Consider the following 12238-nt stretch of genomic DNA (forward strand, 5'->3'; position numbering starts at 1 on the left):
TAGGTTAATGAAAATCATATAGCTCTGTTGAAGTTGGAAAACTTGTCTGTTTCTTGTATTGGTCTTTCAAACCATTAAATTCAATGTATTGTACACAGCATATTGTGTACTAAGTATTTTCCAAAGGCACCATGTCACTTTTAATATGTTAAATATATGCTAATTAGAGCCACATTTTTTTCGCCATTGTGAATTTCACTTGCGTTTGAGGATCTTGAATCCCTGGTTTTGCTGCTGTTTCAGTAAATCTGCTGAATGATAACACTGAGATAACCCTTAAACAAGGATGAAGATGCAACCTCATCTCCAGTAACCGTGACAAACATTGCTGTAATATTTACAGGAGAAAAGTGTGCATCAAGGCTGAAATGCAAAGATGCATTAAAACATCAAACTTAAAAAAATACAGAAAAAGCACAGTTGTAGCTGCTTAAGTGCTTTGCTTAGAAAGACTAATGCAATGTCTAAGGAAGTAATCTCCTAAATAAGTTAGGAGATGAGATCTTTCAAAGGAGAGGAAAAAAAAAAGGCATAGACCTATTGGAGAATTTACGAAAAGACTGTCAAGAGCAGTAAAACTGATGCATTGTTAAGTGTCTTTGGGAGTGAGTTCTAGGTATTCTGTGCCTTAATGTGCTGAAAAGCAAACTTCAGTGAGTGGACACTTGGCGTTATCCTATTTGAACCCAAAGGTTTCCTCTGGTATAGGTGCCTTGTTGAGCGGGTCTGTCAAAATGCGTGGATTGGCCTCATTCTGAAGTATTCAGCGTAGAAATACATATGATTGTAAAGGATGGAGCACAAAAGAAGACATTACCTATGTGGTAGTTAGCTGGTATATTCATTCGTGCAAAACCAAATAAGTTGTGGCAGCTGGAGCAGGATGGTGGAAAGGGGAAAGCAGAAGAGCAATGGTGCGAGGGAGGAGGTGCGGTAGTGTGCGGCGGAGGAAGGTAGTGGTGGTGTGTGGCCTGGGCAAGGAGGAAAGAGCTGCTCAACAGCCAGGTGGGTCTGACACCAGGGCTGTGCTGGGCGAGCGGGCGGTGGAGAAACGGGCACAATGCTTTGAAACGGGGGATGGAGCGGCGGGGATACCCAGATGGAGCCAACTTCTACAGAGCATTTTTGCGATGTTTGGCTGCGGTCTGGAGCTTTTAGGGCTGCTTTTAGCGTGGAAGCTGCCGTTCCACGCTCAATCCCCTGAGCCCCACGGCAGGGATTTCTGGTTGACAGCCCCTGCGTGAAGGGAAAGGAGAACACTCCGGGGTTTCCCGGGCTACCAACCTTTCGCTGGGGCTGTTAACGTGGGAAGAGTGCTCGAGTTTGCCGCTCTTCTGCCCCAAACCCGGTGTTTTCACTGTTGCCCCAGATCTGACACCCCCTCCCCCGATTGCCTGGCTCTGACTCATTCGCTGGTGCCTGTGGAAGCAGAAGCGGCGGGGGCAGCCTTCAAAGTAGCCGCGATTCGCCTCGGTTCGACAAAGGCGCCCGTGCGCTTCGCCCCTGCAAGGGCGGCGGTGCCGGGGGCGGCGGAGCGGAGCGGAGGGGAGCGGAGGGGAGCGGAGGGGAGCGGGCCGGCGCGCAGCCCGCCGCGGCGCGCAGGCGGCCCCCCCCGCGCGGCGGCAGCCGGGTGGATCCCGCCGCACCTTCAGGAACCGGCGCTGCCAGTCCCCGCCGCTTCCAAGAAGCCGAGAGGAGCGCGGGGGCTCCGAGGCTGCCCTCCTGGGGAACTGCTGCAGCAATATTGCAATTGCCCTTTAAACAGCAAAAAAAACCCAAACAAAAAACCCAAGAAAAAAAAAAGGGGGGGGGGGGGAGAGGAAAAAAAGAAGAAAAAAAGATGAAGACACGTAAATGCCTCCTGCCAAAAGTAAAGAGCAAATCTCAGTTGCAACGGCTCTGCTAAAACTTGATCATGCGGGATTTCAAGCGATAAAGAGCTGCCGGGCTTGTATTTACTGCGGTGGGAACAAGTTGCAGGATGAAACCCAGGCATTGAGGGACCTATTTTCCACTTCGTTGTTTGCAAAGGAATCTACTGAAATGACTTTGAGGATCTTTAGACTGGAACTATGGGGAGGGAGAATGCAGTAAGTATTGCCTTTGTGGCGAGCACTAATACGCGCCTAGTAGTTGGGAAGGGGCTCGGAGGCAGCGGGTGCCGCGCAGGGATGTCAGCGCTGCCGGCTCTGGCGGTTCGATGCTTGGCTCTTAGTTTCTAGTCAGCACCGAGGACCGGTTAGGGAATGCCGGTTGCCTTTGCCTGACGCGCCAGCGCCCTACATTTAACTGGGGCTGCTTGAAGAAGTCTCCTTATGCATATTTACTGGAAATAGCGAATGAAAAATCAAAGCGATCCGAGCTTTTCGTGGAGGGATCTGCTAGAATGTGTCTCCCTGGGTTTGCTTATGAGAAATTGAGAATGAAGCTGTTCCCTTACAAGATCAAAAAGAGCTTTATCCCACACCGATTTAGCTGTTTTCCAGATTAAGCTTGTTTTGAACCTGTCAAGAAAACTCCTGCCCTTGATCATGTGAATTAGTTTGCTTCTAGCTGCTCTTTCCAGGTTGGACGTCTCTTCCCTTAGAGCTCGAACCCGTGCATTTCTCTTGGAAGCAAACGGGCAGTTGGGAGCCCAGGATTTTCCTGACCTGGATAGGCTGAGGGACGTTTCCCGGACGGCTGGGGGCTCACGGGCGCTGCTGTTAGGAATAAATTTAAGCTCTTTCCTAAGTGAAGGGGAGGGAACTTTTGAGTCTAGCCACTTTATTTCGGTTCGCGTGCCACATGAGATGGAAATATATTTCCCCCCCCCTGTCAAATCTGCAACCGGACTAACGGCTTTTCATCGTCTTCTCTTCTCCCCCTCGTTGTCCCGTTCCCCCCCTCCCCGTCCAGCCCCCCTTTGCCTGTCTCCCCGTCCGCCTAGCTGCCCTCCCGGGATGCGATGTCTCTCGCAGGCTGCGGCGGGGATCACGCGTGCGGCCAGCGGCGCGGAGGCCGCCCCTGAGCCCGGGCACCGAGGGGCGCGACATGCCCGCGGCCGCGGCATGCCCTGCACCACCACCGGCACCACCGGCACCACCGGCACCACCGGCACCACCGGCACCCGCCGCCGCTCCGTCTCCTGAGGCGCTGGGTACGTGGGACGGCGCCGCGCGGCCGCCAGGGGGCGCCATCGCGCCGCGGCGCGGCCGGGGGAGCCGGGGGCGCTCCCCGGTGCGGTGCGGTTAGCGACGGGGAGCGAACCGGGCCCGTGGCGGGCAAAGAGGGGCTGTGTGCGCGGTGGTTATTATTATACCGGTTATTTCCTGGGGTCTGAAGGAAGCCGAAGCGGCTCCGCGGCTGCGGGCGGCTAGGTTTGTTTATTTCTACCGCTTCCCGTGCCGCCTCTGGTGCTGCAGCGGTGGGAATCTGGCCCGCAGCGCAACGACTTAGGGAGCACGGTGGCACCGAGGTGCGGTTAAACGGTCTCTCAAGCGCTCATCTCCTTGTCAGCCCCGAAAGGAGGTGATGATGCAGCAAGCCCTTGTCTTGGTGTGTGTTTCAGCGGCAGATGATTCTGGTTGATGGTGGAGATAGGGCTGGCAGGACGAGAAGGGAGATCTGAAAAATGCCACCCCTGATTGGACAGCCTTGCTAGTGTTTTCTGTGTGACGCTTTGCAACAAGCTTGGCTTTATGTGGCACAGGGACTCCCTTCTTGCAGCTAGCAGAGAGCCAGTTATGGGGGTGGAAATCCCTCGGGGCACAGAAACGGAGATCTTGCAGAGTCAGACCTGCTCTGCCTCTTCTCCCTCCTTCAGATAGTTCAGATCACTTCTATGGCTCATCTCTCTCCCCGTCCTACTCTGTCTATATTCAGCCCCCTACAGAGATTCAGTGAAGACATGAAGTAAACCAATGCAGTGATGCTCATTTATGGAACACCCTCCCCTTCAACACCAGTGACAACTTTGTGTCTGAGATCAGCAGTTCTGAGATGCTCAAGTGAATGCCGCGTTAAGAGGAGGGAGAAGAATTAAGATAGAATATTGTGCTTCTGAATCTGTTCCAGAAATGCAGTAGACTGTGCTTGAGCAGCAGCTGTCTAGGAGAGACCTTCAGAAATAAACCGGCGTGGTTCTGGGATGCTGTGAGATGTATGGAGTATATGGACTGGGGTTTCCAGCAGACCCCTGGCTCGCTTCTCTCATTTTGAGCTAAAGCACCTCTTCCTGTTAGACTGTGACTAAATTTTAAATAGACATTCAGGACAAAGGAAAATAGATTTCTGTGTTTTACCTGTTTTAGGACGGCAACGTCAAAGAGAAGGATGCTAATGTCTTTTTTAAATTACGTCAGTCATTTTAATTTTCTTGGCCGTCCAGGAAGAATTTTAATGGGTCTTTCCTCTGAACTTGTGCTACAGTTTTTGCCTGGCTTGCGGGAGACCAGCTCTAATACCGTCATTGGCAAGCCAACTTTCTGAGGGGATATGAGAGGCTTGCATTGAAACTAAGGTGAAGAATGTATTATAAAAAGCTGCTAAAGTTTGCATTGTGTCCGGAAGCTTTCTGTTTAAAACCTTCATTGGAGATACACAGTATATATTTTTTTCCTCTCTGTTGTTTTTCTCATACAATGTGATCACTTTTACAGGGGATAAAGCTGGCAAAGATGAGGAAAATTGGCTGTGCTCTCCTGGTACTCCAAGCTCTTCTGGCGCCTTTGGATCTTGTTCGTGGAGCGGAGAAAAGTTATCCCATCCTGAACATTGCAGTGATTCTGGGAAGGACCAAGTATATCACAGAGAGAGATATCAGAGCTCTCTGGACCAGGGAAATGTCAGCAGACCTGACTGTTGATGTCAATGTAGTGACCCTTCTGGTGAACCAGACTGATCCTAAGAGCATCATAACGCATGTTTGCGACTTGATGTCAGGCACCAAGATCCATGGAGTGGTTTTTGGAGATGATACTGATCAGGAGGCAGTAGCGCAGATTTTGGATTTTATTTCATCTCAGACTTCTATTCCAATTCTTGGAATTCATGGTGGGGCCTCCATGATAATGGCAGATAAGGTAGGAAAATTTATTAAAAACTTTTGCTAGTCTAATGTACTTCACTGTGTTGGTCTCTATTGTGAATAATCACTACGAGCAGTTAAAAAAAGGTGCTTCTAATTTTATGCCTGTACTTTAGAAAAGAAAGAATATATGGAGGAGTGTCCTCATTGATAACTCATCAAATATTCTGAAATATTTTGGGGTTCATGCCTGAAACTCAATTTTCTGTCCATTGTAAAAGCAGTCTTAATGAAATTTTACTCTCCAGCACACTGAATGCTGGTCAGTTTAGAAATTTTACTAGCAAATATGACATATGGCTGTAAAAATGACCTCAAAATAGTAGGTCCATAAAATGATTTTAGGGTTGAGATGTAAAATTATAAAGAGATACTCTGCAGTGCTTATAAGAAAAAGCACGCAATAGACCTGAATGTATTTGAGGACACTAGTAGTAATAGGACAATCGTATTAAGCTGGACTTGTGATCTACTACAGTCTACAAATTAAGTAGTCCTGTAAACTTGAACCAGCTCTTGCATTCACTGTATTTATTAAATTAGATTTTTGCTAACCAGATACTTATAATTTCCTACTATAGTTCATGAAAATCCACAACGAGGTTGTCTGAACTCTGGAGATAATGACAAATTGTTTTGTTGGAAAACATCTCTGTGTAATCTGTTGTGAGACTGGAATGACAAAAGTGACTCACGTACCCAGCTCATGTTGCTTGACATTGTAACAATTTTAAAAAAATCCTTGCTGGCACTGCAGCATTGATCTTGTAAAGTGATCACTGCTGTTTCTGAAACAGGTGCTTAGCACCGCGCAGGACTAAATTCTCTGGCATGGACTGCTGCTTGGCCTGAAAGCCTGAGAGGAGCTCCCACCGTGGCGTAAAAGGAGAGCTGAAGAGGGAATTCAATTGTGGGAAGTAATTTACTGGTTTTCCAGCACACAAGGCTTTTCAATGTTCATTGTAACTTATTTCCTTATATTTGTACCCTTTAGGGTTTCTTATTCATTACTGTTATTCTTTATAAGGGGCTTTTGCATAGTACTTGAATAGTAAAGAGCTCTCCGAATCCATCTGAAAGTGAAGTGGTCCAGATACATTGTTTCGTAACCTGAGGGGGGGAAAAAGAAGCAGGAAAGATGCAATGATTAGTTACAGTTGAGGATTCAGCTGTGAACTTTTGAAACTTCACCTCTGGAAAAGACTTTTTCCACTGGGATAAGCGATCTCTCTCTCTTGGTATTTGGAATGGCCTGCCTTTAAAACTTATGTCATACAAGGGGAAGACAGTAAGTGCTGAATTATAGCAGAGATTCTATAACAATGGCTTTGACATCTCGATTTATATGGAAAGATAATTATAGTCAATGCTACTATCTTAAATGTAATTGCAGTGACCAAGTTACAGACGCAGTTATTTCATGTGCTTTTAAATTACTGTACAGATTTACCCATCTTTATAAAGCTGGCTTTATATATATTTAGGAATTTTATTTGGTACGTGTTTCACTCAACTTTCTATGCCAGCATAAAAACATTTGAAGATCCCAGGCAGTGCTGAGTGATGAAACACTGGCAGAAATCCTTACGGAATCGACTTCGTGCTCAGTAGCAGATGCAGGATGTTACTGATACTGATCTATTTTTCACTTTTATGTAGGAGCCTCTAGAAAATGAAATAGATTGTATTTTTCTTGTCTCAGTAAGTTAATACTATTTTCATTGTATGCTAATATTGTCATTATTATATCACTGTCTTTGAATTTAGGGGTTAACACAGTTTGCTAATAAAACATTTTTGTGCTGAAACTTGGTTTCTAAGATTTCCACTTGGGAAATCAAAATTGTTCTTTTGTGTGTTAAGGCCATCTAACAAGCTGTCTTCAGTAGCTTGAATTGGCTGAAAGAATTGTTTGCTCATGTAACTAAAATTGCCTTAATTTTTAACTTGGCTTTTGCAACGTGCAATGTCTTGGAACTGGGTTTGGAACATCGTAGTAATGAGACTTGCATGTGTCTCTCAATTAACCATTTATTTAGGAATGAATTCCTGGGAGTTGAAGGTGAAATTCACAGTGCTGTCATAAAGGCAGAGGAGATGAAGTCTGAGGGAGAAGGACTGCAAATGTAAAATCTGTCTTCCAAGTCAGTGTCAGGATTTTAGCTGAAACACATGGGTGTTGGTGAAATTGTGAATTTGATCGGTGTTTAAATTCTTCTGTTTTGTCTCATACACTGAGATGGCTGGGTATGCAAAAAAGATGCTTGGTCCCACTCTTGCTTGTAGATGTGGTGCTCTGGCACGCTAATGGCCATTTCATTTATGTCCTTACTGTGTGGCTCTAAAAGAAATTTTCCTCTTCTGTGGCATTATGCTGGTACTGTGTTTTAGATGACACTTCAAAATGTGTGTGTGTAGTACCTGTTTGTCTGTAGTCTACTGAGCATGGCTGACACAAAGGCGGCACAACAGTTCAGTGAATTCTGTGCCAGGTGGTTGTTATATGCTGCTTAACTGTCCTAAATGTGAACTAAACTGAAGGCACAGAAATAAGAAGTCATCTATAATGCTCTATACTGCTAAAGACTTTACTGGAATGACTCAGAGTAGATAAGCTTACCATATTCTCTATGGCTAATAAATACTATGTCAATGTGAATCTCACATGAACAGCCATCTCTTTAAAAAATAAAAAGTTGGTTTGGGTTTCTAAATATGAGATATGCCCACATTTGGAGTATGCAGTGATTAATGCAGGACATACAGCGTTTGAAGTACTGAGTTCCTGTGCGAACATCTGCTGTGAACGGTGCATAGTTTAGACTGCCTCCTCCGTCGGCCCAGCTGGCTGTACTGTGCTTCAGTTTGGTTAAAGTTTGCCTGCACCAGCTGAGGAGATATGTTGCTTGATATAGACTATGAAAATTGACAGGCATGTGAAGCCAACAAAACTGGAATATTTTCTGAACCTAGCTGATCTGCCGTCACCTGACATCTGCTGTCAAAACCCTACCGATAAACCGATGTGACACTTAAGGATGTATGGTACCTACCTGATCCCAACTGCGCTGTAGCGATACCCTCTGGACAGTGCCACATGCTCTGCCTCCAGCTGATTTTATCCCCTGCTGTTGGCAGGAACTCTCCTGCCAATGAACTGCTCCTTGGCTTTGGTCCCCAATTCTGCCACAGACTTAAAACATACTCAGATGTGGGATAGTCTACTGAAACAAGATGAGAATTGTGTCTGGGGCATCTGTGCCAACCTGCTGTGCATCAGCATCCCTTGGAGGATGCTGAAAACAGACTGGCTGTTTATTCATCTTGTGTCTGTTGACATTTGAGGGATCTCAAACCAAACATTACTTAGGAACTGTTTCCTGACTTGAGCATTTGATTTTAAAATTAGTTACATTTGTTTCACCACATGCTATCATTATAAGGATAGTATCTGTGATACTTTTCTAAAGCGGAACATCGTGGTTAGTTCTGCGACAATAATAAAAGACTTGTTTCCTTCACAAGCGGGGAAAAAGCCCCTATGTATTATAAATACACCCAGGAATACTTAGCGTCTTTGAACCATACTGCTTTTGCATATTGCAGAATTAAGTCTTTCTAGCTCCTCATTAGAAATCTTTCTGAAAGACATAGCTTGAAGCATTTTATTGTCATGGAACTACTGACAGTTATAATGCATAGCCAAACAGCATTAAAGGTGAGGGTAATTCTCCAAAAGGGCTATTACAAAGCGATGCTTCTTGAAACAGCTCTGGAAATGTTATGCAAAATAGATCTTTGTTTTTCCAGAAAATAAATACTGTATATGGTTAAATTATCATTCTTCATTATTCTTTCTGCTGATAATATTGGCAATAAACACTCTTAATTGTTTAGTATAAAATCCCCTTTGCGTCTACCACCATCTTCAGCTTTCCTTTTTACCCCCATCCTCCTCCAAAATAGTAAACATAGAATCATAGAGCAATTGAGGTTGGAAGGGATCACTGGAGCTTGTTTAACCCAGCCCTAGCTCAATGACAAGCTAACATCAAAGTCAGATCAGATCATCCAGTCAAGTTTTGAATATCTCTATGGATGTAGATACCACAGCCTCTCTGGGCAATCTGTTCCAGTACTTAACCTTTCTCACCGTGCAAATATTTTTGTTATATCTCATTAGAATTTCCCTCTGTACCGTGACCACGGGCTCTTGTTCTTTTGCTGCGAGTCTCCGAGTCCTACTCTGTCTCTGTGTACTTGTAGGCTGCAATTACCCCTGTCCTTACCTGTCTCTTTTCTGGGGAGAAGAGTTCCCTCAGCCTCTTCTTGCACCTCCTGCACTCCGGCCCTTTGGACTCACTCAGGTATATTGATGTCTTGTGTGGGGGAACCCAAAATTGGACAGAGGACGGCCTCACGAGTACCAAAGAGGGGAATAATCCCTTCCCTCCAGCCAGCTGGCTGTGCTCTTGCTAATGCAGCCTGGTTAGGCTTTATGGCCGGAAGGGTGCACTGCTGACTCGTGTCCAGCTCGGCCCCCAGGCCCCCCGCGCCCTATAGTGCTGCGGGGGTATTTATGAAGACGCCTAACTCTGAGTAAGTAGTGAGTGAAACTGTTCTTTTAAATCTTGTTCATTCTTTCGGTGGATATTTTTCAGGTATTTTACTGAAATACTTGCAGATGTTTGCGTTACCTGTCATTTTCAGCTCATTATAGCTGGAATTGCTGTTTTTCCTCAGTCCTGAGATACAAAAACTGTACCGCACTTGTGCAAACCAGAACTCTAAGCCCAGCCTTGTAACTATGATCAGAGCACACGCAGACTACTGGCTCTGGTACTGAGAATTTACACTTCCTTATCTGTTTATGACTTTGTACGCTGCTCTTAAGGTTCCTCTACACATCTTACAACTTCTTTGCCATGTATCCTCATAGCACAGTGATCATATAAAAAAAAAAGTAAAAAAAAAAAAAAAAAGTTCAAAAGCCACACTTCACATTTGCACTATGCATAAACATACTTCACTTCTTATGCTTTAAAAAATGTTGTGATGAATGGTGGTGGGGAGGTGTGTTGGGTTTGTTTTCTATTGTGGAATCTTTTCTGGAGATCATACTTCATGGAGTGTGCCCATCAATTTGCATGTCTTCCATATGCGTTATGTAGATTTCTGTCCAGCTCATCCAGCTGGCTCGTCAAAGCAGTCCTGTATTTTTATAGAAAATCTTAAATCTAAATTTTGTAACTTTTCATTCCTGCCCTTACTGTTAACTGATATTAGCATGTGTATGGCACTATACTCCTGAGGATATTAACTTTAGCTTCGATTGGTGCTGCAAAAGACCGGAGGATTAAACTGTACTTTAATAAATGCTTTAGTGAAAAAATATCTGTATTCACGTAACTGATGTTTCAGGTCTAGGTATAGTAGCTTGCACTATTCCATTGCACTATTCCTTCTGCCTCTTTTAAAGAAGCAGTTGAATTTGACTTTATTTCCTTCTAGCTGGACTAATGCTGCTTTGGGAAGTGTAACTTTCAGATATTCTCATTTTTATTTTGAACTGCAACAAAAATGTAGCATTGACCCTCTCTTGGAAATTTGTGTTTACTTGGCCATATCCACAAAAGTCAATCTATATGTATTTTTTAAAAAAAAGTTGCCTTGCACATCCATAAAGATTTTTAGAACTAGGCTCGTAATCTGCGGTCGTACCTTTTACGCACACGTGCCATAATCACTGTTATTAAACGGTTAAAAATGTGCTTGAAATCTTTCTTACTGGGGTGAATGAAGTGAGTGGATACAATATCTTGTGCTTTTCTTCAATAGGAGCCAGTGGTCTGGGAGCGTGAGGTGGTTATGATACAGCATGCAGGTTTACGTTACTATTCTTGTATTGTCATCGCTATGAGAAAGTAAAGCTTTAACAGCGAGAGCTGCAGTGTTCACTGCTTTGAGCTGTGTCTCAGAACTCAGGGAAGTGTTATATTAATGATGTGAGCCTTGCTTTCTTGCTTTCTCTCCCCCATTCTCTCTTTTCTTTTCTAAAGGATTTTCCTAGCTATTTCTGAGATGATTATATTATTCCTCATTCTCTTGTCCATGCAAAAGTTTCCCTCTTAATTTAGCAAAGGAAAGCATGAAGGATTTCCTGGAATACCATGAGAGTAGACTTGAAATGTCACTTTTGTGGAGTTGAAGGGAGGAATATTTGATTCAATTTTCCTAAGTAGAAGGAAGATAATTTGGAAGAGATTGGGAATTTCTGTAACTAATAAGCAGATTGTAGGAAATTGAAGTCTTCTAGAGTTGGCTTGATTTTTGATGTAGCTCAGGTGTGGGTAGGTTCTTATTTTTTTTTAAAGCTTGCTTGACTTGACACAGCTGCAGCTGAGCCCAGGGTGCATGGTGGGATCCTATAAACAACTCTTATTTAGGAGGGAGGAATGTTTGGCTTCACTTGGATCTAGTCATTTGCAGTAAGGGCGATATACTTTCATCTCAAAGGTACTGTTTGCTTTCTCTTCAAACCATCTCTTCTTACAGTTCTTGAATATAGAAATCCATGAGTGTCTTTGTTTTGACCAACAACATTTTAAAACTGCTGGTAGGTCACTGTTGTAGATCATCCATGCAATCTCTCCAAACTATTGCCTGTCTGTAGGTAATTATAACACAGCAGACTTTCAACATAATTTTCTGCTTGCAGACATTCCTGGTGGCATTTTTGGAATTTTTTCCCAAGGACATTCTCAAATATAAAATCCCAAATTATTCCATTTAAGGTACAAAGTAATAATAGACTATTATAAAGCACATAAGACATTTCTGGCAATCGGAATATATCCAGAGAACATACCTGAAAATATTCATCCTAATAAAATTATACAGTGAACAGAAGGGCCTTGATATCAAGTCAAACACATTTTTCGTGTTTCATCTATTAATTATTTTTGAGAGGATGCTTAGATGATTTGAATAGACAGTTTAATAGTGTGTTTTATTTGTCACTTACTTGGACTAACAATTTAATTTGAAGAATTTCTTTATAATTTTTTTGGACTTGCTTGGAAGATATCCGGGGTAGATCTGCCTACATCGGTGATGGTACAAAGAGCTGTGTATAGAAGAACAGAGAAACTTTGCAGTCCACAACTGTTT

General features: G+C 43.9%; 1 protein-coding gene across 6 annotated transcripts in view; it reads left to right on the forward strand.

Moving 5' to 3' along the window:
* Positions 1–711: 711 nt before the first annotated feature.
* GRIN2A (glutamate ionotropic receptor NMDA type subunit 2A) overlaps positions 712–12238 on the forward strand; it is a 197431-nt gene continuing 185904 nt past the window's right edge. For 3 of the 6 annotated variants that reach the window (XM_030001997.2, XM_030002001.2, XM_030002002.2), the window contains exons 1-2: positions 1065–2090; positions 4641–5063. In XM_030001997.2, the coding sequence (XP_029857857.1) occupies positions 2073–2090; positions 4641–5063 (441 nt within the window). In that variant the 5' untranslated portion in view covers positions 1065–2072. Of the gene's footprint in view, positions 1006–1064; positions 2091–2898; positions 3140–3864; positions 4502–4640; positions 5064–12238 lie in introns of those variants that run through there. The other 3 variants (XM_030001999.2, XM_030001998.2, XM_030002000.2) reach the window with 3 other exon arrangements.

The sequence above is a fragment of the Aquila chrysaetos genome, chromosome 25 (genome assembly GCF_900496995.4).
Source record: "Aquila chrysaetos chrysaetos chromosome 25, bAquChr1.4, whole genome shotgun sequence".
Taxonomy (NCBI): domain Eukaryota; kingdom Metazoa; phylum Chordata; class Aves; order Accipitriformes; family Accipitridae; genus Aquila; species Aquila chrysaetos.